This window comes from Thunnus albacares, chromosome 24, assembly GCF_914725855.1.
Source record: "Thunnus albacares chromosome 24, fThuAlb1.1, whole genome shotgun sequence".
Classification (NCBI taxonomy): domain Eukaryota; kingdom Metazoa; phylum Chordata; class Actinopteri; order Scombriformes; family Scombridae; genus Thunnus; species Thunnus albacares.
The window spans coordinates 16,320,641-16,346,744 of record NC_058129.1 but is presented as its reverse complement, the minus strand read 5'-3'; the positions used below and the strand labels follow the sequence as shown (position 1 = coordinate 16,346,744).

At 36.6% G+C, this 26,104-nt stretch overlaps 1 protein-coding gene and 1 long non-coding RNA gene across 3 annotated transcripts in view; one reads left to right on the top strand and one right to left on the bottom strand.

Annotated features, from left to right (window-relative positions):
• LOC122976553 (titin-like) overlaps nt 1-26,104 on the top strand; it is a 326,074-nt gene that overhangs the window by 56,786 nt on the left and 243,184 nt on the right. Inside the window, exons 9-13 of one of the 2 annotated variants that reach the window (XM_044345109.1) lie at nt 21,432-21,557; nt 21,650-21,810; nt 22,043-22,130; nt 23,624-23,773; nt 24,962-25,087. In XM_044345109.1, the coding sequence (XP_044201044.1) occupies nt 21,432-21,557; nt 21,650-21,810; nt 22,043-22,130; nt 23,624-23,773; nt 24,962-25,087 (651 nt within the window). Of the gene's footprint in view, nt 1-2,364; nt 2,392-21,431; nt 21,558-21,649; nt 21,811-22,042; nt 22,131-23,623; nt 23,774-24,961; nt 25,088-26,104 lie in introns of both variants that reach the window. The other variant, XM_044345108.1, reaches the window with a different exon arrangement.
• On the bottom strand, nt 1,847-5,055 carry LOC122976567. The gene is made up of 2 exons (XR_006400965.1): nt 4,982-5,055; nt 1,847-2,291 (listed from the first exon to the last, which is right to left on the bottom strand). It is a non-coding gene; the product is annotated as an uncharacterized LOC122976567 (long non-coding RNA).

Below are 26,104 nucleotides of genomic sequence, written 5' to 3'. Positions count from 1 at the left end.
AGTAAGTGCAGCTGGACACAGAAAAATACTCATACATTTGAATGGAGAGTGTGAGCGAACCGCTGGGTGCTCGGGCCTTAATAAAGGAAAAACTGCAGTACAGAGCTACAAAATTTAGCTATGATTTTATTTTTATACAGCACTTTATCACTTTATCAACAGTCACCCTCACTCCATTTTTTCCCCTCCCATCATAGGTCATCACGACTACTGATTACACATATAAGACCTACAATTATTGTAAAATAAATGATAATAACCCCAAACTTCATACAAAGTTTGTATATAATGTACTGTAAGTATATAGACCTTTCTGCTATATCCTATAAAACTGAGCTACATTCAACTTTCACACCCATCCCCCGCCTTTCTTCCCTCCTACTCCCTGTCAGATTGAGAGCAGGATTTCAGATCAGTCTTCTAGTGGAAATATCTTCATAAATCCCATGACTTTGGCCAAATCTTACATTCAAAATCACATTTTAGTAGGAATTTTCATTGCGAATCCATTGATACAGGTTTGGAAGTGGTCTGACTTATAGTTTAGACGTCAGATGCCTCAGTTTGGCACAAAGTCCATCCCCAGAGATTGCCTCCCCATTAGTTTACATTGTAAGGTGGAATGTGGCACTCCAACTTTCGGAGCTTACAAAATCTAAACCGTTTAAGTTATTACAAAGTTTTTAACAACTTTTGTTCAGCACAGTGTCATAAGTCATGTATTCAATTTTGAAGTCGATACCATTAACACCCTAGGAGGTGATAGCGTTTCTTGGGGGTCCAAAATTGACGCAAAGTCTTACTTTGATGGGCATATTGCGGACTTCCTGTTGGATTTAGGTCAGGGGTGTCAGTGTATGATTTGTAGGTCTTGACCAGACAAATAATTGAGTTTTGGTTCAATCTCTCTACGACATTCCTACGGGCTGTGGCGGCCATTTTAGATACATAGGAGGCGCTATGAAGCACATTTTGGCACTTTGGGGGATAATTTTTACATTTTATCAAATTTTTTACCAGACCTGATGTGCGTGCCAAATTTGGTGAGTTTTTGAGCATGTTTAGGATGTCAAATTAAGGGTTGAAGTGGTGAGATAATAAAGAAAGAAAGAAAGAAACACACAAAATACAATAGAGTCTTCGCCCCTTTGGGGCTTAGGCCCTAAAAAGTCAAATTGGACACATTGTCAGTTGTTGTTGATTTAGTAATGTGATGTTTTCCTAACAGACAAATTAAGTTTTACAGTCATCAATCATACTGCTGTTAGTTTTAACAGATAAAATTAAAACATGTATTTTGACAAACAGATTTTTTGCAAAATAATACTGACAAAGACATATCTGACCAACATTTGTTTGAATAGCAGCAGTTAAAAAACTTCTAATATGGATTCACTGTGTGATAGATGCATCATGGTTGTAACAATTCTTTATTTATTTCACAGGGCATCTTGAATGGAGGAAAAAGGGTAAGAACAACTTCTTTTTTCCTGAACCGTTATAACTGCAGTAAACTAGAAGTTTGACTGTCTGACAGATGTATTGTGGTTGTGACAATTCTTTTATCATTTAAAACTGATCTCAACAATTTCTGAGGTCCATAAAACATCCACCCAGGACCTGGAAACTCTTAATCTATTTTAATGGAAATATGACACTAATTAGTTGATTTTTTAGTGTCAAATCAGGAAGACGATTACAATTACGATTGAAATTACAGGCTTCTTTATCTCTTCTGCTTAGTGGCAACATCAGAAGACAACTTCCTAATCAGAGCTGAAAATGTAAAGTAGAGGTTCATTGATAAACACACTGAAAGGCACCAGAGACAGTCTGCCTTTCTGTATCTGTATGTCTGAAGTCTTTGAAGCCATAAAAAAGCCTTGAAGGTTCGATATTTAAAAGGTCAAGACCAGGCGAGTCTTCAGCTGTACTGCAGAGACTGTGTGTTGTCACTAAACTAAAACGTATGACTCATTACATTTTCTTTGGCTGATTCTTCCTCACCTCTGAGAACATTGTCAGAGTATTAGGAAAACCCATCTCTCATGACTCTACACATATTGTCCACTCTGTTAATACTATTAATATTGTTATATTTGTTAATGAGAAGCTGTGTTTGTAAAGGCCACCTTCAACATCTGTAATTAATTCAGGTATTTAATCTCTACAACTTTCTCAACTAAACAAAACCACCAGATAAAAGAGCAGTTATGAATGTTACAAATGTATTATTAATACCCATGTTGCACAAGTTTGACATTCACAAAAGAAAATGTAACTTATAAAACCTAATTATGAAACAAAACATGATTGATGAAGAATTCCAGTGAGTTAACACACACTTATTCATCTTCAATACAGGAGAAGCTGCTGAAAGGAGATGGCAAAGTAAGATAGAACATTTTCACATTGGTCACCTATTTGTCTTTAATAATTTAAGAGTATTTAACATGACAATGTTTTAAATAATGTTCTGTTTTCATGCATCCAGCACTTAAAAGTAATTCATATCTAAACTTTTACAAGCAAAAACCAGTGTTTCAAATGCATTCAATGTACTTTTTTTTTTAATCGCTGAATTTTAAAAGTCAATTAAATAAAAAAGTCTCAAATTGGACACATTGTTAGTTGTTGTTGATTTAGTAATGTGATGTTTTCCTAACAAACAAATGAAGTTTTACAGACATCAATCATACTGCTGTTAGTTTTAACAGATAAAATTAAAAGATGTATTCTGACAAATAGATTTATTTGCAACTAAATACTGACAAAGACATATCTGAGCAACATTTGTTTGAATAGCAGCAGTTAAAAAAATTCTAATATGGATTCACTGTGTGATAGATGCATCATGGTTGTGACAATTCTTTATTTATTTCACAGAGTTCCTAGAAAGGTTGGATAAGGGTAAGAACATCTATGTTTTTTCTTAGATCATTATAACTGCAGTAAACTAGAAGTTTGACTGTCTGACAGATGTATTGTGGTTGTGACAATTCTTTTATCATTTAATACTGAACTCAACAATTTCTGAGGTCCATAAAACATCCACCCAGGACCTGGAAACTCTCAATATATTTAATGGAAATATGACAATAATTAGTTTATTTTTTGTGTCAAATCACAAAAAAGAAAGAAGACAATTACAGAAAGAGAAAATAATAACAACATACATTATATTAAACATACATGATACTATTCAGTTATAGGAGTGACAAAAATTGGATTTAAGAGGTGAAGCGTCGACCATGAACCACAACGTCCCTGATTGATGTTTGATTAGGGACCTTTATTGATTGTTGTTCTCCATCTCTTCCCCCCCCCTGTCCCTCATTTTCTGTCATCTCTTCACTGATACTAATCAATAATCAATAAAAGCATAGAACGCCCAATAAGTTATTACTTAAAATTTGAATGGTGTAATCTTTGGAATAATGAGATAACCTGCATCCTGTGATGTGAGTGTACGTGGAGGAATGTGAGGTCTGAGAAGTTTTGACAGGTCAGGAGGTAATAGGTAGCAGTTTGTAGTTTGACTTGAATGAAACCGTAAACCAGTGAATCAGAAGAATTGTAGCAGCTGCATTTTGGACTTGTTGGATCTTTTTAATAGTACAGAATACAAGACCTGAATGACAATGAATGAGAATCTCTGCATCTGACTGTGTTAGAAATGGTTGAACTTGGACGATGTGTCAGAGGTGGAAGAAATCTACTTTAGTGATGTTGCTGATGTGTCCCTCAAATCTAAGATAAATGAAATTATAGGACTTCTTTATCTCTTCTGTTTAGTGTCTGTCACATCCTGAATGGACTCATTGTGTTTTGTTCTCTTGAGTTTTCTGTGTTGCATTTATGTTTCCTGGATTTGGTTCCCTTGTGTGTTCCCTAACTCCTCCTGTGTTCATGTGCACCTCCTCTCACCTGCCTTGCATCACCCTTGTTAGCCCAACCCTACTCCTAGTGTATTCCCCAGTTTATCAGCCCCCAGTCTGCTAGTGTGTTGTGTCACCTGTTGTCCGATTACTTTAGTTCCTGTTTTATTTTGAAATGTTTTCTTCTTGTGTCTTGTCACCTTTACTTCCTGTGTTTTCTGGCCTTTGTTGATTGCCTCGTGTTTCACCTGTGTTTTGTTTTACTCACCTGTGTTCAGTTTTCAATCACGCCCTGTGTATTTATAGTCCAGTTTTCAGTTCAGTCTCTGTCGAGTTCTCTGCGTTTGTTCTGTGGTCATGGTCAGTGTTCCTGGTTCCTGGTTCCTGGTTCCTGTGTCTCAGTGTCTCCTGTGTTTCTGGTCGATGTTCCTCTGACTCAGTGTCTCCAGTGACTTTTTGCATTTTTTCATTTAATATACCACATCGTATCCTGCCTGCCGTCTCTTGCGTTTGGGTCCACCTGCTCCACACCTACTTGACAGTGGCAACATCAGATGACAACTTCCTAATCAGAGCTGAAAATGTAAAGTAGAGGTTCATTGATAAACACACTGAAAGGCACCAGAGACAGTCTGCCTTTCTGTATCTGTATGTCTGAAGTCTTTGAAGCCATAAAAAAGTCTTGAAGGTTCGATATTTAAAAGGTCAAGACCGGGCGAATCTTCAACTGTACTGCAGAGACTGTGTGTTGTCACTAAACTAAAACGTATGACTCATTACATTTTCTTTGATTGATTCTTCCTCACCTCTGAGAACATTGTCAGAGTATTAGGAAAACCCATCTCTCATGACTCTACACATATTGTCCACTCTGTTAATACTATTAATATTGTTATATTCGTTAATGAGAACCTGTGTTTGTAAAGGCCACCTTCAACATCTGTAATTAATTCAGGTATTTAATCTCTACAACTTTCTCAACTAAACAAAACCACCAGATAAAAGAGCAGTTATGAATGTTACAATTTTATTATTAATAGCCATGTTGCCCAAGTTTGACATTCACAAAAGAAAATGTAACTTATAAAACCTTATTATGAAACAAAACATGATTAATGAAGAATTCCAGTGAGTTAACACACATTTATTCATCTTCAATACAGGAGAAGCTGCTGAAAGTGAATGGCAAGGTAAGATAGAACATTTTTACATTGGTCACCTATTTGAGTATTTAACATGACAATATTTTAAATAATGTTCTGTTTTCATGCATCCAACACTTAAAAGTAATTAATACCTAAACTTTTACAAGCAAAAACCAGTGTTTTTAATGCATTCAATATTTTTTTTTTAATTGCTGAATTTTAAAAATCACTTGAAAAAAAGTCTCAAATTGGACACATTGTTAGTTGTTGTTGATTTAGTAATGTGATGTTTTCCTAACAGACAAATGAAGTTTTACATTCATCAGTCATACTGCTGTTAGTTTTAACAGATAAAATTAAAACATGTATTCTGACAAATAGATTTATTTGCAACTAAATACTGACAAAGACATATCTGACCAACATTTTTTGAATAGCAGCAGTTAAAAAACTTCTAATATGGATTCACTGTGTGATAGATGTATCATGGTTGTGACAATTCTTTATTGATTTCACAGAGCATCTTGAATGGAGGAAAAAGGGTAAGAATAACTTTTTTTTTCCTGAACCGTTATAACTGCAGTAAACTAGAAGTTTGACTGTCTGATAGATGTATTGTGGTTGTGACAATTCTTTTATCATTTAATACTGATCTCAACAATTTCTGAGGTCCATAAAACATCCACCCAGGACCTGAAAACTCTTAATCTATTTAATGGAAATATGACACTAATTAGTTGATTTTTTAGTGTCAAATCAGGAAGACGATTACAGAAAGAGAAAATAATAACAACATACATTATATTAAACATACATTATACTGTTTGGTTATAGGAGTGGCAAAAATTGGATTTAACAGGTGAAATGTCGACCATTAACCACAACGTCCCTGGTTCATATTCGATTAGGGACCTTTATTGGTTGTTGTTCTCCATCTCTCTCTAAATGTAAAGGAAATTACAGGACTTCTTTATCTCTTCTGCTTAGTGGCAACATCAGAAGACAACTTCCTAATCAGAGCTGAAAATGTAAAGTAGAGGTTCACTGATAAACACACTGAAAGGCACCAGAGACAGTCTGCCTTTCTGTATCTGTATGTCTGAAGTCTTTGAAGCCATAAAAAAGTCTTGAAGGTTCGATATTTAAAAGGTCAAGACCAGGCGAGTCTTCAGCTGTACTGCAGAGACTGTGTGTTGTCACTAAACTAAAACGTATGACTCATTACATTTTCTTTGGCTGATTCTTCCTCACCTCTGACAACATTGTCAGAGTATTAGGAAAACCCATCTCTCATGACTCTACACATATTGTCCACTCTGTTAATACTATTAATATTGTTATATTTGTTAATGAGAAGCTGTGTTTGTAAAGGCCACCTTCAACATCTGTAATTAATTCAGGTATTTAATCTCTACAACTTTCTCAACTAAACAACACCACCAGATAAAAGAGCATCGTTGGGATGGGCAGGAGTGCGTTTGGTTATTAGCAATAATTAATAATTATCATAGATAATTATGAAATCAAAATATTAACATTAATCAAAAATTCGGGCACCAACTGTTGGATCTGTGTGGAGCTCAGTTGATTATTTGCAATAATAATCAATTATTAAAGATAATTAACTATAACTATTTATTAAACTTAGCAAGATTAACAAAGTTAGCAAATGCTCTGATCAATAAATCACTGTTCTAAAATTTAATCTACCAAAGCAAAACAAACAGCTATGTACAGGATTGAGCACATGCAGGGGAATGCATGCATGTGTGTGTGTGATGGGTGTGTGTGTGTCATGGATGTATAAAGAGAACTGGATACAGGAAGAGCGCAGGGCTTTGAAGCAAATTTGACATAGTGGCCAAACCGTGTAATTACAACGTCACGTGATGCACACTGGCCCAAAAAGACTTTTTCCCATTGACCTACGTTGTGAAAGAGATGTCTGTAAATCAGCGGATACATTTTTCTGAGCGTCACAACCCCCGCGAAATGACTTGTTTCACTATCAGAATTAAATCCGTTTGGTCCGATCACATTTCAAAAGCCTAGAAGAGCCGCATGATTGAATTGTTTTATCCCCATTCAAGTTAGCCGGAGAGCTAAACTGGAAGTAGCCGACTTGGCCAGCTAAAGCCACTAATGCACGTGCTCTATGGGCCACATAATGCGGAAGATCCGGGTACTTTCATACCGGGAAGTTGATTTTTTTTTTTTTTTCTTTTTTGCTTCATGCGCCACTGAGCAACTTTCATAGGAATGAATAGGGCCCTGCTTCTGACGCTGTATCCAGTTCTCTTTATACATCCATGGTGTATGTGTGTGTCATGGATGTATTATAAGAGCTGGAGACCGGACTACAAATGGCGCCCATTCAGTCCTATGGGAATTGCTCGCCTGGCGCATACGCCAAAAAAAGTTTCTAGCTTCCAGGTTTGCTTCCGTGTTGTGCGGCCCACTGAATATGCGCAGTAGTGTTTCCCCTGCTGGCCCCGCCCACGAGCTCTCACTCGGTCCAAAGATTTTACATTGTGATGACATCACAGATTTTAAAATCGCTCTTCTCGGCTTGAGGAAAGTTTTACAAACATAAACCTCCATGGATCAAAAGTTCATAATAGAAAGAGTCATAACTGAAGTTGTTTACAGTTCGAGGGCTCCTGTCAACGATTTTGCAGGTGTCTCTTTTACAGTGGTGGTCTATGGGGAAAATCCTTTTTGGGCCACAGGGGGATTTTTCACTGCAATACCGCGAGTGACCACTGGGAAAAATTGGCTGCAAGGCTGAGCAGCGGTGCCCTATCCAGCTCTTATTATACATCCATGGTGTGTGAGACAAGATGGCGATGGGGCCTGACGTGATCACGTCGTCAGTCTGCGACGCGGACGTGACTATGGGAGGAAGTCACATCATGCGAGAACCGAATGGTGGAAGTGCGGTGGTGTCTTGGTTAGACAATAGCAAGATGGCGCTGCCCGGTGGTTGGCATCTTGCACTCACCAAAGTCCGTGAAAAGCATACGTGTCTGATGACAGATAAGGGAAGACGAAGCAAAGCTTTGTCCGACATTATCTGACCATCAGATGCAGATGTGCAAAAAGATGTTGGTGTGTGTGTGTTAGTCAAAAGAGAGGGAAGGAGGAGAGAAAGCAATCGTGAGAGGGAGAAAGCAGTTCCTTTGTCCACAGAAAGCGCACATATGGACGGCAGTCTGTAACGCACGTTGTCTGGTTTCTGATCTACAAAGCAACTTACTTTCTCACTCACAATGGCACAAACACAAAACAGTCTAGCGTGGTGAACACTACTAAACAGGCAGTAAACTTAAAATACTCCACAGAGTAAAGCAGGAAAAATGGACTTGGCGGTCCGTCAACTCACACAACAAGAACAATAGCAATAAAGCTAAAAAGCTAAATGCTAAACAACAGCACTGATGCTGAAAAGAACACACAACTAACACTGCCTCTGCCCAGACTTATGCCTCTTACTTGGTCGCTTCAGAAAGCGAGCAGGGTGTGCGTGAAGTCCATCTTTCTGTCCGGTTCTGTCCGGCTCTGTCCTCGGCTAGGATGCAGACGGTGGCCATTCTCGCACGGTCGGTGAAAATCACGGCGAGCTGGCTCTGAGCAGCGTGGCGGAGAAAACAGCAGAGTCGACTCGGTGAAGAAGAGCAGGGCAGAGAAGTTCCACATCTTCCTGAAGAAACTCTGTTTCTCACTCCTGCAGGGGAATTTGAGGGCGCTGGTTGCAGCAGAGGTCTCTCTCGGATCCAGGAATGTGTTCGAGTGAACACGGGCAGCAAGGGCAGTCTTCGGTGAGGGGAAAAACACGTGCGTGGGGAACCCACGTTAGTCAAGCTGACTCACAGAGGGACAGAAGTTGCCCCTAGCTCAGCAACATGGGAAAGGCGTGTTCTTCAGGGCGTGCTCTGATTTAAAAGGGGGTAGTGATGTCATGGCTGTGTCATCAGGACGCTCCGCTGTGCAGGATCGTCTCCACCAATGAGAGACTGTGGGTACATCTCAAGTCTCTTAATTTATGTCTCCTCGCCTGAACCAGAAGTTGTTCCTGATGCGCCATTTTGATATGGATAAGTCTCTTATTCTGCTCCGAGGAGCGAGGAGGGATCTCTGAGGAGCGAGGAGCGAGGAAACACGAGAGCAGCCATCACGGAAGTCTTTTACCGGCCGACACGCCCCCTTATTGGATATCAGTTATTGATTGGACGCTGCAGCTGATCAGACTGATCTGATACATCACTGCAGTTTCATACTGAAGTGAAGACAGATTACAGATGAAATTTAAGTGTATCACTCCCAAGTTTTATGTTTTATTTGTTTTCTGATTCATCATATAGTTAAAAATCTGTTAATTGTCGGTCTGATCAACAAAAGAACCATTAACAACTTTCTTCATTTATGAGAGATTTTTTTTTCATGATGTTATTTCCTCCATTAAACTGTTTCTTGCTGACAGACAGACTCTTCCTGACTTTAATTTTATCCATAATAACAGTTAAACACATTTATATTTTACATCATTTATCGTCATTTCCATTTAGTCACATGTGAGGCTGAAAATTCCTGAGTGTCGGGTTTGATATGAGTTTTGTAATTTACATTTTCCCTGAAACATTTTGCCAAATACATATTTTCCAGTGTTCAGAAGACACCGTGACTATATTCCAGGTAATTGAATAATGAATTCACTATCAGGATTATCAAAAAATACAGATGCAAATAATAAATAGTATAAACGCATTCTGCAAGTAGAAATAGTTCCTGTGCCTCTGAGCAGGACACAGTATAAATGCAGAATTTTATTTGCATTTATACTTATTTAGGTGTTTGTTAAACAGGTAACAGGCTGCACAGAGAAAACAGCTGCTCTAGCGGTGATAACTGTGAACCTTTATTAGTATTAACACAGTGCACATGTGTGCAGACACAAAACTCCATCAGGAGTCTCTACAGCTCTTAAAGCCGACTGACAGCTGATCCAGCTGTGATCAGATGTTGCTGTCATCAGAAACGGATGTCGCTTCACATGACACTTCAGAGGAGAGGACGTCTCATGTCTCTTAAAACAATTTTTTTTCGTTTCCTCTCTCCTCGCTTGGTTTCCTTGCGTCTCTCCTTGCATCCACGGTGGGAGGGACTAAGACGCAAGGAAAAGACGCAAGTGAGGGATGCAATTTAAGAGACTTGGGATGCACCCTGTATGTTGACTGTTCCATGCTGAGGTGTGAAAATTGCAAAGCATCACTCGAAATGGAGTTTGCAATGGACTCCCATTGTCTGTAAGCAGCATTTTGGCGCTATTCCTTTGTCTCTGGGGAAACAAAGGAAAAAGCACCTCGTGGTCAAGCCTCAGCGGGTGCATGTAGGCCTTCTCTGTGTGACCTTGTGGTTTGAGGCCCAACAGCAGTTATGAATGTTACAAATTTATTATTAATACCCATGTTGCACAAGTTTGACATTCACAAAAGAAAATGTAACTTATAAAACCTAATTATGAAACAAAACATGATTAATGAAGAATTCCAGTGAATTAACACACACTTATTCGTCTTCTATACAGGAGAAGTTGCTGAAAGGAACTGGCAAGGTAAGATAGAACATTTTCACATTGGTCACCTATTTGTCTTTAATAATTTTAGAGTATTTAACATGACAATATTTTAAATAATGTTCAGTTTTCCTGCATCCAGCCCTTAAAAGTAATTAATACCTAAACTTTTACAAGCAAAAACTAGTGTTTCAAATGCATTCAATGTACCTTTTTAAATAAAAAAATTGCTGAATTTTAAAAATCAGTTGAAAAAAAGTCAAATTGGACACATTGTTAGTTGTTGTTGATTTAGTAATGTGATGTTTTTATAGCAAACAAATGAAGTTTTACAGTCATCAATCATACTGCTGTTAGTTTTAACAGATAAAATTAAAACATGTATTCTGACAAATAGATTTATTTTCAACTAAATACTGACAAAGACATCTGACCAACATTTGTTTGAATAGCAGCAGTTAAAGAACTTCTAATATGGATTCACTGTGTGATAGATGCATCATGGTTGTGACAATTTTTTATTGATTTCACAGAGCTCCTAGAAAGGTTGGATACGGGTAAGAACAACTATTTTTTTCTTGAACCGTTATAACTGCAGTAAACTAGAAGTTTGACTGTCTGACAGATGTATTGTGGTTGTGACAATTCTTTTATCATTTAATACTGATCTCAACAATTTCTGAGGTCCATAAAACATCCACCCAGGACCTGGAAACTCTCAATCTATTTAATGGAAATATGACAATAATTAGTTTATTTTTTAGTGTCAAATCACAAAAAAAGAAAGAAGACAATTACAGAAAGAGAAAATAATAACAATATACATTATATTAAACATACATGATACTATTCAGTTATAGGAGTGGCAAAAATTGGATTTAAGAGGTGAAGCGTCGACCATGAACCACAACGTCCCTGATTCATGTTTGATTAGGGACCTTTATTGATTGTTGTTCTCCATCTCTCTCTCCCCCCGTCCCTCATTTTCTGTCATCTCTTCACTGATACTAATCAATAATCAATAAAAGCATAGAACGACCAAAAAATTATTACTTAAATAAAATGTGAATGGTTTAATCTTTGGAATAATGAGATAACCTGCATCCTGTGATGTGAGTGTTCATGGGGGAATGTGAGGTCTGAGAAGTTTTGACAGGTCAGGAGGTAATAGGTAGCAGTTTGTAGTTTGACTTGAATGAAACGGTTGTTATTGTAGCAGCTGCATTTTGGACTTGTTGGATCTTTTTAATAGTACAGAATACAAGACCTGAATGACCATGAATGAGAATTTCTGCATCTGACTGTGTTAGAAATGGGTGAACTTGGACGATGTGTCAGAGGTGGAAGAAAACTACTTAAGTGATGTTGCTGATGTGTCTCTCAAATCTAAGATAAATGAAATTACAGGACTTCTTTATCTCTTCTTGCACTGTGACAGATTATTCTTTTCTATTTATAAACCAGAACAGGGGGATGACAGACACATTTTTACACATATGTTACGATCCAGCTCACTAGGGGAAAGAGAAGCAACATAAAACCAGATGTTTTTGGTTATTTATTGCAAGGAAGGCAGGTGGTTTACAGAAAATATATACACAAAAGGAAAGCTACTAACTGACGAAGAGGGGCCTGCGGGTGCTGTTCAAATAAAAAAAAAAAAACAATATAACCAAAAGAGAACTCCTAAATCAGAGCTAAACTAACCAACACAAAGAAAACAACAGAAATAATACCTCACTCTCTAGACCTAGTCTTCAGTGGTTTAGAAAACATAAACACAGTAAGAACAGAACCCCTGCTCCTGATGAGGCAAACAAAGAATCAACTAATGTGTGTGTGTGAGCAATCAGTGGTACATATAACTACACCTGGTCCAGTCCCCAAGCAACAGGTGAGTGTGTCATACTAGTTTCACTACAACTGAAGTCTACATCCACGAGAGGCACAGCTAAACAATGGGTGCTTCATACTAGTATCACAACATATATCACACAACAACGAAAGGGCAAAGTGGCGAGCTGTTCCCAGAGTCCCAGCCGCCCGACTGGCAGGCTGGCCAGACATTTATCAGTTCGCCCACGGATTGGGCTGGCTGGCTCGACCAGGGGCTGTTCCAATCAGGACCATCGGGGAGACCAACCAGGAAGTGGGAGGAGCCGTGGAGACTGGAGACTGCTTGTCATGAAGAAAAAGACGCTAAAGAAAATGACTGCACACATACACACACAAGGCAGGGATCTGTGGCAGTTGTAACAGCATACATAGCAGTTTCACAGTCAAACTATAAGTCAGTAACAATATAACAAGATAGATCATGTTGTTTATAATACCAATAAACAAATAAAATTTGACAAAACATAACATTTTTTTTCCAGAAGAGTAAAAAAGAAAATTGATAGTACAAAATGAGTGATTAATACGAAGACATATGACACAGGACAAGACAAAAGGGACAAACAACAAAACAACAACAAAACTCGATTAAAACTTTTAGATTTTCTTATTGTAATACTCACGCATGTGTGTTTTTTGTGCTTTTTCAATTTTCCAGATCACTAAGGGATGCATAAAAGTTTTCCACATTAATTGAAAAAAAAGTCTCAAATTGGACACATTGTTAGTTGTTGTTGATTTAGTGATGTGATGTTTTCTGTGGCAATTCTTTATTTCACAGAGATGTCAGAAATGCTTCCACCTGTCCAAGAAACATCCACCCAGAACCAGGAAACTGCTGAGTCCCCAGATCCCAGTAATGAAACTGGTGAGAGAAATATTATTGTAACCAGTCAGAATGATGCCAAAAGTTACAGCAGCAACAGCAGTAAACTAAAACTCTGTGTAACCTGCATGTATTAGATGTATTGTAATTCTGATAGTTCTTTTATCATTTTACAGAGGAGTCACCAATGATTCCTGATGACCTGGATACACGCTGCTGATGGATGAACAGACAGCAGATCCAGAAGATGAGGCCCAAAGCTGAAGTACTTTGGGTTTGTTTTTACTATAAAAAAAAAAACCTGCAGGATTATACCAAACAACAGATTTGTTGTCTGTCAGGACAGAAGTTCAGGGTTTCATCACTGGATGTAACTGCTTTGGGCTGATCCTTCCCAACAGATGTGACTACAAACAGAGTTAAATGCTGACAGCTGTGAGCAGGACTGTGTGAAATACCTGCAGCCAGGTGGAGGTTTGTGGTTGTGTATCTCTAAATTAATTTATTAAGTTGACAGTTATTGTGTTTTTGTTCACCCAAATGTCTTGATATTACATTTTGCTCTGTTTCATTGTCTCTTTTATGAGCTGTAGTTTAGTTTTTAGTGTCTCTAACTTAGATTTAAGTCTAAAAAAGAAAAGAAGAAATTTTAATTATTTTGTGATGCCTTTGAACTCATAATATTAATACCAACATGAGCATTTGGTGGCACAATATTAAGACTCAGTGTCACTGTAAAGATGTAATTTTTTATTGTAGAGAAGTACACTCGACTATGCAGGATGTGTTAAAACAGCCCAGAAACTAAACAGTTTACAAATGGAAACTGATGTTGTTGTGTGTTGCAGCCTAAACATTTTATCAGATATAATTTATTCTTTGATAAATCCTTACTTTAAAAGGCTGATTTTTTTTTATACTTACTGTATTTTTCATACTTCCAAGTGAACTTCTTAAGAAAGTTTAGAGTTATGAGAATCATCTAACCTTCACCAGAGCCAAATTAAATACAGTACATATCCAACTCATGAGGGTCAGATGATTACTGGCTTCTACAGGAATTTCTGAGGTCAGAGGAACATTTTAAACTGCTAACATGCCAAAGAGAAGAAACCAGTTATTGATTGTAGAAGTAAAAACTTCTGCAGATGATCCAGAACATGGCAGCACGTCTGGTCTTCAACCAGCCCAAAACAGCACACGTCACCCTGCTGTTCATGTCCCTCCACTGGCTCCCAGTTGCTGCCAGCGTCAAATTCAAAACCCTGACACTTGCTTATAAAACAGCAACTTAAACGGCTCCCACCTACCTGAACTCTCTCATTCAGGTCTACACTCCCTCCTGCTCACTACGCTCTGCCAATGAAAGGCACCTGGTACCACAACAGGGCTCTAAGTCGCTACTAGACTCTTCTCTTCTGAAGTTCCTTGGTGGTGGAACGAGATACCAAACTCTGCAGAGTCCCTCTCAATCTTTAAGAAAAGACTGAAGACCCAGCTCTTTCACAAACACCTCTGCACTTGATGGACTGAAGGAAGAGAGAAAAACAAAATAATCAAACCAAAACAAATCTGCTTCTATGCACTCTATGTATTGCTTCTGTGCACTGCCTGTTGGCATCTACATCCTATTGGACTCAAACTTGGTTTCATGGTATTTAACTGGTGTTGTTCTCTCCTGACTAGATCCTTGTTTGTGTTGTATTAGCTCTCAGATGTTTGTCTCTTTGGATAAAAGTGTCTGCTAAATGAAATCGTAAATTGTAAAAAATGGACTCAGCAGGATGTGTTGAGTCTCTGGAAGAGAACAATTTTATTCTTATAATGTAAAATGTCTCAGGTTTTTAGATGTTGTTACAAGCTGCTGCTGCTGCTGCTGCTTCTGATGATGATGATGATGATGATGATGATGTCGATGTCAGCACTTGTGTTTTGTTTCTCCTTATAAAGTGTCTGTCTTTGCTTTCTATGGGCCTTACTGTTCTTAATCTGCCCACCAGAGGTCCCCACACAGTCACACACTTTGTGGATCTTGCTGTATTGATTCTTTGAACTGCTGCACCTTTTCCTTTGAAATCTGCACTATGTGCACTTTTTAGTTTTAATTGCTGGCACCTGATTCCATTTCCCTGTTTTAGACGTGACAATCACTGTGAATCATCATCATTATTATCTTCCTTATGTGGAGAGTTTAGTATGTGGATGGTTTAACAAAGCTAAATCCAAAACTACAAAGAATCCATAGTTACTATCATTACAAATTTGGCTTCATGGCTAAAAAAGGCACATTTTCTACACGTTTCACTACATGTGTAAAGTTTGCTCCTCTCCCTTTTAACCAGGCTCTGGTTCCCAACATTAACAGTGATGGAGGTTTTGTATGTTGATTTCAGTTAATCTGTCAGTTTACACAATTTCAGTTGAGTATTTTGTGCTTCATCACAATGTTATATTTTGCTGAAGGGCTTCAGTCCTGCTGTAATATTTGTGTTTTGTGTGTTTTGTGATGGTGATCCAGTAAAACTTTTGGATTCACAAACAAAAGTTTTTGGAAAGAAGGACTCTTAGCTCCTATGCAGTCTTTTTATTTTAACCCTTCTAATGTGTTAGAAAGTTGCCCACACCTTTTGTGTTAGCAGGTCAAATTGGACCCATGATTTAACTCAGCCCAAAACACTCAAAAACAATGATTATCATCCAATATTGTTTTTCACCTCATGACTAACTTATTATGTATTCATATCCATGTAATCACAGTTTTAAATTTTGTTTTTATGTTCCCATGGACCATTTGTCTTACAATATACCACTTTTTAGATACCAATATTGCAAGAATTCTGTGTAATGTTGTTCATGCCACGCCCCCACAAGATGACAATGTGCTTGTCTGCGAGAAAAAAAAAGCTACCGTTTATGTAGATATGATATCATGTGTGTGGGAGATAGCAAGAGAGAGAGAGAAGGAGAGAAAGGGAGTGTATGTGTGTGTGTGTGTGTGTGTGTGTGTTAACATTCAAGTTCATTTTTAATGTAAGTGTGTCCATATTCTGCGAGAAAAGTTGCATTCCCGTTGGGGGGAGGGGTGCCAGAGGGATTGGAAGTACAATTCCATACTGCGAGAAAATAATTATTCCCAGGGAGGGAGGGGAGGGGTCAGGTGTCTAGAGTCAAAGATAAATCTTGTTTGAGCCAAATTTGATCCACAGAATAACCCACAACTTTTAAATGATGCATGCAACAGCCAATAATTTCTCCTTGGTCATATTTGACCCATAACACAACAAATGTAACTTTTTTTTTAGAGACCTTCAGAATTGACTAAAATGGTGACAATTTGATTTGTTGTGTTAATATAGCTGTTTTTGAGAATATCATGAAGCCTTGTTCCAGTAAAAAACTAGATCATATTTATTACATATCTTAACTTGAAAACGGGTCAATTTTGACCCTAACACAATAGAAGGGTTAAATTCTATAGATCAGCATTTCAACGCATCTTACTTTGTTCAGGAGGTTTGGGCTGTGAAAATAAATTACATGCAAAAGATATCAAACCAATGAGAGAACATGAACGTCAGCCAGTAGAGTTCACTGTTAATCCAACATTCAGACCAACTCTACAACATGAATATAAAACATTAATGACAGAGTTTTAAAGTGAAATTGTGGTCAACATGGCTGATGTCAGATAAGCTATGATCATTTTAGCAGGATGGAAATATATTTGGCTGCTCACCCTGAAGACACCTCAAAACCTCTACTTGAGATAGCAGCTATGTTTGATGATGAAAATAATGAAACACGGTGTTTAATATCTTATTGTTATGTGTTACCAAATCAGGTTTAGTGATCTTTCTAAGAGTAAGAGACATTATTTATGCCAGCCTCTTGACCAAAATACTTGATATCTGACAGTCAGTTGCTGTGACCTTGTTGGTTTTTCTGTCTTGTGGGACACTGCAGAGTTCAGAGTTGTGATTGGACACACAACCGTTGTTGTGCTGGAAAACAGAAGAAGTCACTTTCAATCTCATACACTGCAGTGTTTAGCAGAGCCCCGTCCACACAAGTTTAGTTCACCTCTGGGTCACAATATTCTGGTGATTATTTCAACTATTGTAGGAACTTAATTCTTTGTGGTTCAGAATTCACAGTCAAGTTTATTTATCAACATTATTTATAGATTTTATTCTACATTTTATTTGGAGTATTTGTGTGTTTGTATGTTGTTTTTTTTTATTTCAACAAACAAAATTGTTTGCCCCTAGTGGGATTAATAAAGTTGATTGATTGATTGCTTTAATGTTGCTTCACAGTCTCCTCAGTGGTTCATGTATTGGACTCAGTGTGAGTAGTGACAGCACAATGAACACCAGAAACGGTTGAGCCAGTCTATGGGTTGATCATAAAAACGAAATCATTTGAAAAAATAAGTATCAATATAGCAGAAATAATGAGGTTAAACTATGAGTTGTGTTAGTCGAACTGCTAAAAATATATTTATATATAAATGTTGATATTAATGAACATCATGTAGTTTTAATACGTTTTATAATGTTAATAATTGAATAACTTTTGCACATCATGGGATCATTCAAGTTTCAAACACGTGCATTTACTATAACATGAAAACATTTCTGAATCTCACATTAGCCTGTGTAGTTTGGTATGTTATTGATAAGGGCTGAACACACCTCCACAATGATTAGAATTAATAACTGTCTGTTTTTACACCACATTAGGGGCTCACTAATGCGCTATCATTCACATTTATTACTTTATGATATTTCTGATGAGTCAACAGCACTAAAGGTCCATTACAAACACTTTACTGGAATCTTCATGAGTGTAAACTATAGGATGTTAATTAATTAAGCATATTTTATTGAAGTTTGGCATTCATCTTTTCTTTTACTGCGTCAACACTGGCTGAGTGGCCGAGATAAACGTTATCATGTTTTGGTCGTGGTGTCCTCTGTGACCCTACGAGCCCACAAACTCCCACAAACTTTCCTCAAGATCATGCTGCGGCTGCAGCTGGATATACTCTCAGCGGAAAGCTTTCCTACTTTCTAAATACATTTTTAATCTCTATATACTTTAAATATTTTAAAATATAAACAGAATCACCGTCAATTTACGTGTCTTACTTCTACTTGAGCCTAACTGATAAACTGGAATATGTTCTCAGTTAGGTTTCACTTTCTGTTCTGGATCTTAGTGACAGCCAACGGTAAGTTTTGGATAATTAAACTATTCTTATTGTTATAACATGTTGAGAAAGTTATAATATCACGGTATATTTCTGTGCATGTGTTATATTTTTCGGCTTCAATTTAAATTTTGTGACCACACCCTCACCACCAGGTTACACAGATAAGTGATTCTTAAAGTGTGGTCCGGGGATCCCCAACGGTCCTTGAGGGGGTTTCAGGGGGTTCACAGCAAAAAGTGCAATCATTTATTTTCACTATAAATACATCCATTAGGTGACAGTGACAGCATGTATGACTATTTTGGTAATGGGTTTCATACACTTTCTGTAATAAAAAATCTAAAAGCAAAAATCTTATCAAATGAGAGTTTGTGGTCTAATTTGTGTCAGTTTAGGGCTCCCTGATGTAAAAAAGTTTGAGAACCACTGACAGTCTAATTTCTGTTTACCAACACATGCCCACATCTACATTAACTGATAATAAATGTATATTTGTTGTTAAATTTGGTTTTTAACAGTTTTATAAATCTTTTTAATTTATACATATACAAACTAAGGAGTAGTGAAGTGATGAGGGGTCAAAAGGCATTTGTAAAGAGGTTTAAAAGAGATATTTGTCCCCTAAAATTGGAAGTGGACTAGAATCAGTAATAAGAAAAAAAAAAAAAAGATCTGAGGCGCTTGGGTAACACTGTAAGTCACCCTATTTAGCATTAATAAGATGTATATAAACATTTAATAAATGTTTATAACACACTATAATGTAGTTGTAAGTATATGTTAAAAGAACGGATTCACATTTCAAGTCTATCTTAAAACAACAGTCAGGAGCCCAAATGAACATGTAAACATGTTTTTCTTGCTGTAATCATTCCTCCTAACTTCCTATGACTAACTCAGACTGCTGAAGCCTCATATAAGCTTCACATCAACTTTTAAATGACTGTGTGGACACACTGTGGATTTTGGCCTCCATCACTTACATTGAAAACACATTTGAAGGATCTTTTAATATCCAGTATGAACAGGAGGAATGATTACAGCGAGGAAAACCTCTTTCACTGTTCATATGGACACCTGACTGTTGTTTTAACACAGAGTTGAAAAACTGTTAACCTGTCCTTTAAGTGTTTATTAATGTACAATATTTGTCAGCAATTATAATTTCTCCTATGAAGACATATTTTATATTATTATAACTGTTTTATTAAATTGTCTTTATCTGATTACATTATGGATCCCACATGAGGAGTTACAATCATTGACAAACACTTATATTTGCTAAAAATGACATCATAGTGTGTTAAATGTTAAATACTGCTGTAAATGCTAAACAGGAGGCTTTAAGTAAAGTTTTACTGCTTGTTATTTTGAGTATTTCTATTTTATGTTACTTTATGCTCCACTACATTTTAGAGGAAAATATTGTACTTTGTACTTTACTTTTTACTTAGTTTTTACTAAAACTAGAGCAGGACACATTTGATTAAAGAAAAAATACATTTCAGTAATTAAACAGAGAAATTTTCACTCGCTTGTATTTATTTGATTTTATTTTTGCAGAAGAGCCACTCTATGTGGAAATAGGTGACAAAGCTGTTCTCACACCAGACTCTGTAGTGAATCCCATCACCAGTATAGAGTGGAAACATGGACCTGATCTTGCCATGGAGTGGTATGGAGGCGAGACTTTCTACTACCGACACTTCAAAGGTACCACTTTAATCTAAATCAAACTGTTGGGTAGCGAGAGATCAAGTTTGAAGATTTTGACAAATTTAGGTTAAGATTTTGGTTTAAATTAGGGGTCTTAATATTTTCTGTTGTAAATTAATTATATTTTAAGGAATTCGTATATAGTATTTAAAAGGTTTATCCCAGGTCCGGGTATCATCGGATAATTCGTAATTCATTTGTAATTCAAAAATCAAAAAACGGTAAATCTGTTATTTGTTTCAAAACAAAATCAAAAAAACGTTTTTGGTGGTGAATACGCCAGCAACGGTCGCTGAGGATCATGGGTAGGCTAATGTAGTCGCTTCCGCTATCATACAAAACTGACAAAAATACTTGATTTCTAAACCAAGGAGTCTTTTGAATGTGGTTTTCTGGATTTTCGTTGGGAAACAAAAAAGGAATAGATCACGTGATTTCGTTTTTCCTTTTTGGTTTAAAATGAAAAAAGGAAAAACCCCTGTGACTTCTGTTTTTGGTTTCAAACGCAAAAACAAATTAGCTTGATGTCCGCAGACCTGCCTGATATTCAATCCAAAAAGGAATAACGATAAAACGAATCGGCAAAAACCAAAAACGGGCCGGGTTTGACTGGTTTTTCGTTATTTGATTCTGACACCAAAAACGTTTTTTTGTTTTTTGTTTTGAAACAAATAACAGATTTACCGTTTTTTGGTTTTTGAAATGAATTACAAATTATCCGATGATACCCGGACCTATAATCCATTAAATTTGACAAATACAACTAATACTGACCCTGAATTTTCACCTTTAATACAGTATTGAGGCCCTTTAAAGAAAAAGCCCTTACATTATGCAAATTAGCCCCAAATATCTGAATATGTTGCAATCCAAAGATTTATTCATTCATTATCCCTGTAAAACCCAATTAAACACCTTAATTACATAATTATCAAAGGGTTAATGAATGGAATTAGCATTACAAAAAGGGATTCACTTGCTTTTTTTTGTGGGAAATCAAAACTAGAGATTTTTTGTATGAAAATCAGCTGTTCTACAAACATTTTTAGTGTTTTTAAGTGCATATTTCTCCAGCTGCCCACTCTTAAGTGACCAACACTGGAAATAAGTGACTCTAGCTGACAACATACTGTAAGACAACTAAAAATCCCTGTTTAGAAGCTAAACCTGTGCGTTTTTGCAGATCGTGGTAGGCTGAACACTTTAACTGGAGCGCTGACGATCACAGGACTGACTCCAGATGACAGCGGCAACTACACAGTAGAGATCAACAACAAAGTCACCAGCAAGACTCAACTCCTGGTTATCTGTAATTGGAGGAATTGTGTATGAAGTTTCTCTTAGTTTATCAAAACGGCCCTAAATTCAACGGAAATATCTTTTTCTTTTGTTTTCTATCAGCTCCTGTCTCTAAACCCACCCTCTCCGTATGGTGTGAACCTGAGATGACCTACTGTGTCCTCACCTGTAATGGCGACACCACAGACGCTGAACTGATCACCTACAGGTGGACGTCAGGTGATATAACGTGGTCTTCAACCAAGGAGCACAATATAACAATGGTAAACACAGGATAATGATGTTTGTGTGTCTGATCAGTAACAGATAAATCATGTTGCAAGAATAAACCAGAATCTAGTCTTTAAATTGATTCACATATTCAGGCATCAGTTGGTGACCAGCTTATTGTTGATAATCTGGACAAACTGTAAAAAGACAAAGTGAGTTCCTTAAAAAATCTGTATGTTTGGTTTATGAACTTTCAGCTAATATTGTTTTTCTCCCAATTTTTAGGAAGATGATGAGCCGTGGTTCAGCTGTGCGTTTGAAAACCCAGTCAGCTCAAGCAGCAGTGAAAAAGTCTTCAACCCCTTCATGGAAAGTGAGTTATCACACCAACAAATATCTGCTGTAACACATTTAATGTATTAATGTATCTTACTGTTTTTACTAAACATGACAATTTACACTGTACACATTTACATTAACTGTGGAACCAGGAAATGTATATTTGAAGTCTATCATAACTGTGAATATTTGGCTGTGAACAGTTTTATAAATCTAGTTTAAGGAATAATGATGTGATGAGGGGTCATAAAGTATTTGTAAAGAGTTTTAAAGAGATATTTGTCCCCTAAATTTAGAAATAGATTAGAATCGGTGAAAATTAGTTGAGGTTGGGTACCACTTTAAGTCCCCCTATTTAGCATTAATTAGATATATATGAACATTTATAAATATAAACTTTAATAAATGTTTATACACATCATAATGTAGTTGTAAGTATATGTTAAAAGGACGGATTCACATTTCAAGTCTGTTTTAAAACAACAGTCAGGAGCCCAAATGAAACGTGTTTTTCTTGCTGTAATCATTCCTCCTGTTCATACTGACCATTAGAAGATCCCTTCATAATGCACTTACAATGGAAGTGATGGAGGACAAAATCCACAGTCCTCCTTCTGTGCAAAAATGTATTTAAAAGTTTATCTGAAGCTAATATGAAGCTTCAGTGTCCAAATGAGTCAAATCAAATAGATATCTTTCAACGTTACAGTCTTTTTAGTGCCAAAGTTCCTCTTTTTGTTACTATACTTCCACCACAGCTCAACAGGGAAACACTGTCTGAGGAAACACAAAGAGGGAATCTGATGCTAAAAAGACTGTAAATGTGTCAGATATCCACTTGATATGACTAACTCAGACTGCTGAAGCCTCATATAAGCTTCACATCAACTTTTAAATGCATTTTTGCACAAAATAACACTGTGGATTTTGGTCTCCATCACTTACACTGAAAGCACATTTGAAGGATCTTTTAATATCCAGTATGAACAGGAGGAATGATTACAGCAAGGAAAACCTCTTTCACTGTTCATGTGGACACCTGACTGTTGTTTGAAGACACAGTTGAAAAACTGTGAACCTGTCCTTTAAGTGTTTATTAATGTACAATATTTGTCAGCAATCATAACTTCTCCTATGGAGACATATTTTATATTATTATAATTGTTTTACTAAATTGTCTTTATCTGACTACAGTTATGGATTCCACATGAGGAGTTACAATCATTGACAAATACATTAACAAACACTTATATTTGCTAAAAATGACATCATAGTGTGTTAAATGTTAAATACTGCTGTAAATGCTAAACAGGAGGCTTTAAATAAAGTTTTACTGCTTGTTATTTTGAGTATTTCTATTTTATGTTACTTTATGCTCCACTACATTTTAGAGGTAAATTTTGTACTTTACTTTCTACTTAACTTTTACTAAAACTGGAGCAGGACACACTTGATTAAAAAAATACATTTCAGTAATTAAACAGAGAAATTTGCATTCAGTTGTGTTTACTTTATTTTATTTTACAGAAGAACCACTCTACAGGAAAATAGGTGATGAAGCTGTTCTCACACCAGACTCTGTAGAGAATCCCATCACCAGCATAGTGTGGAAACATGGACCTGATCTTGCCATGGAGTGGTATGGAGGCGAGACTTTCTCCTACCGACACTTCAAAGGTTTAAGGTTTAACTTTAATCTAAATCAAGCTGTTTGGTAGCCAGAGATCAATGATTTTATACATTAGTTTGAAGTTTTTGATACATTTAGGTTGAGATTTTGGTTTAAATTAGGGGTCTAAATATTTTCTGTTGTAAATTAATTATATTTTAAGGAATTCTTTTACAGTATTTAATAGTTTTATCCCAGATTTTGGCCAAATTATTGAATTGTATTATAATAGAGGGGTTTTAATGTATTTTCTGCTTTTTTAAAAAGAAAAATTGTATTTGACAAGTACAATTACTGTAATGTAATCCTTTAAATTAAAATATGTTAAATAAGGTTCACTTTCATGTGTTTTGGTCAAAATAACTAAATATCTGAGCATGTTACAATCTATAGATTTATTCATTCATTATCCCTGTGAAACCCAATTAAATATCTTAATTACATAATAATCAATGGGTAAATTAATGGAATTAGGTTACTAGTGCAGTGCCTGTTCAAAATGTGCGTGTTTGGAATGGGTTGATTCTCAATACCTAGAGAAGTTGTACCCGTCCCCTAAACGGTAATCGGTATACACTACAATTTACAGACGCTCCCTAAATGCCTAAGGTGCAGGCTATTGGTAGACTCTACAGTTTGTCAATGTTCCCTAAATGGCTCACACACAGGCTATCAGTAGGTGCTATAATTTACCCATGTTGCCTAAACACCTCACATGCAGCCTATTGGTAGACTCTACAATTTACTGATGCTCCCTTAACACCTCACACAAAGAATATTTGGAGACTGACGTTGATCATATGAACTGTAGTAATCATTCAACACGTGCCTGAGACATCCTGCATTATGTCTTGAACACACATACAGTTCTCGCATGTTAGGAACAGGAATAGAACTTAACTTTCTAAACTTTTTCAATTCATTCTCTGGTGGTTCTTATCACTACTGATGTAATCCCACCTCAGACCACAATGTGGGTTGCAAAGGCAGAGCGGCGCTGTCCTAGACTTAAAACTAGACCTTTTATTGTATGAAAATCAGCTGTTCTACAAACATTTTTAGTGTTTTAAAGTGCATAACTCTCCAGCTGCCCACTCTTAAGTGACCAACACTGGAAATAAATGATTCTTACTGACAACATACTGTAAGATGACGAAAAACCCCTGTTTAGAAGCTAAACTTGTGTATTTTTGCAGATCGTGGTAGGCTGAGCACTTTAACTGGAGCGTTGACAATCACAGGATTGACTTCAGACGACAGCGACAACTACACAGTAGAGATCAACAACAAAGTCACCAGCAAGACTCAACTCCTGGTTATCTGTAAGTGGAGGAATTGTGTATGAAGTTTGTCTTAGTTTATCAAAATGGCCCTAAATTCAACGGAAATATCTTTTTCTTTTGTTTTCTATCAGCTCCTGTCTCTAAACCCACCGTCTCCGATTGGTGTGCAATGACCTACTGTGTCCTCACCTGTAATGGCGACACCACCGGTGCTGAACCAGTCACCTACTGGTGGACATCAGGTGACACGACGTGGTCTTCAACCAAGGAGCAGAAAATAACAATGGTATGCACAGAATAATGATGTTTGTGTGTTTGTCATCAGTAACAGATAAATCATGTTGCAAGAATAAACCAGAATCTAGTCTTTAATTTGATTCACATATTCAGGCATCAGTTGGTGACCAGCTGAGGCAGAATCCAGGCTGTGCAGTTTAGGATATTCAGACAGTTTAGAATATTTCTGAAATTAGCTTAAATTATATCTGGTATATTAAATATGTTTTGCATTGTCTCTGGTAAATAAACAATATATAATTAAATAAACTGAACAAAAACATGAACAAACCTGCAGAAAATAAAGATGTCAGATCATGGAAAGGGCCAGACTTGTCTCTGTAAAGTCATAAAAAGTGACAACAAGAACTGCATTTGGATACAAGGTTGAACATTTTTATTTTTATCCAATTAACAGGCAACTGTTGAGATGATCTAATATTTTATATGAATGTCGTAGTTTCACAAAACATTCAAAGATATTTCACTACAAGTTTAAACCTTCAGTGTTCAAACATTTTTAAAACTCTTTTAAATTTTTTTAGTATCTCCACAAGTGTCATGGCAATAATAATAAAGCATCACATTAAGTCATTTGTAAATTGATTTATTAATTCCTGTAGTTATTGATACAATTCGATATTAATAAATGAAATGATTTATTACTTTTTATGTGACACTTTTGGTCCTCTATCATCATCCCTGATGTTATTGTTGGTAATCTGGACATACTGTAAAAAGACAAAGTGAGCTCCTCAAAAGATCTGTATGTTTGGATTA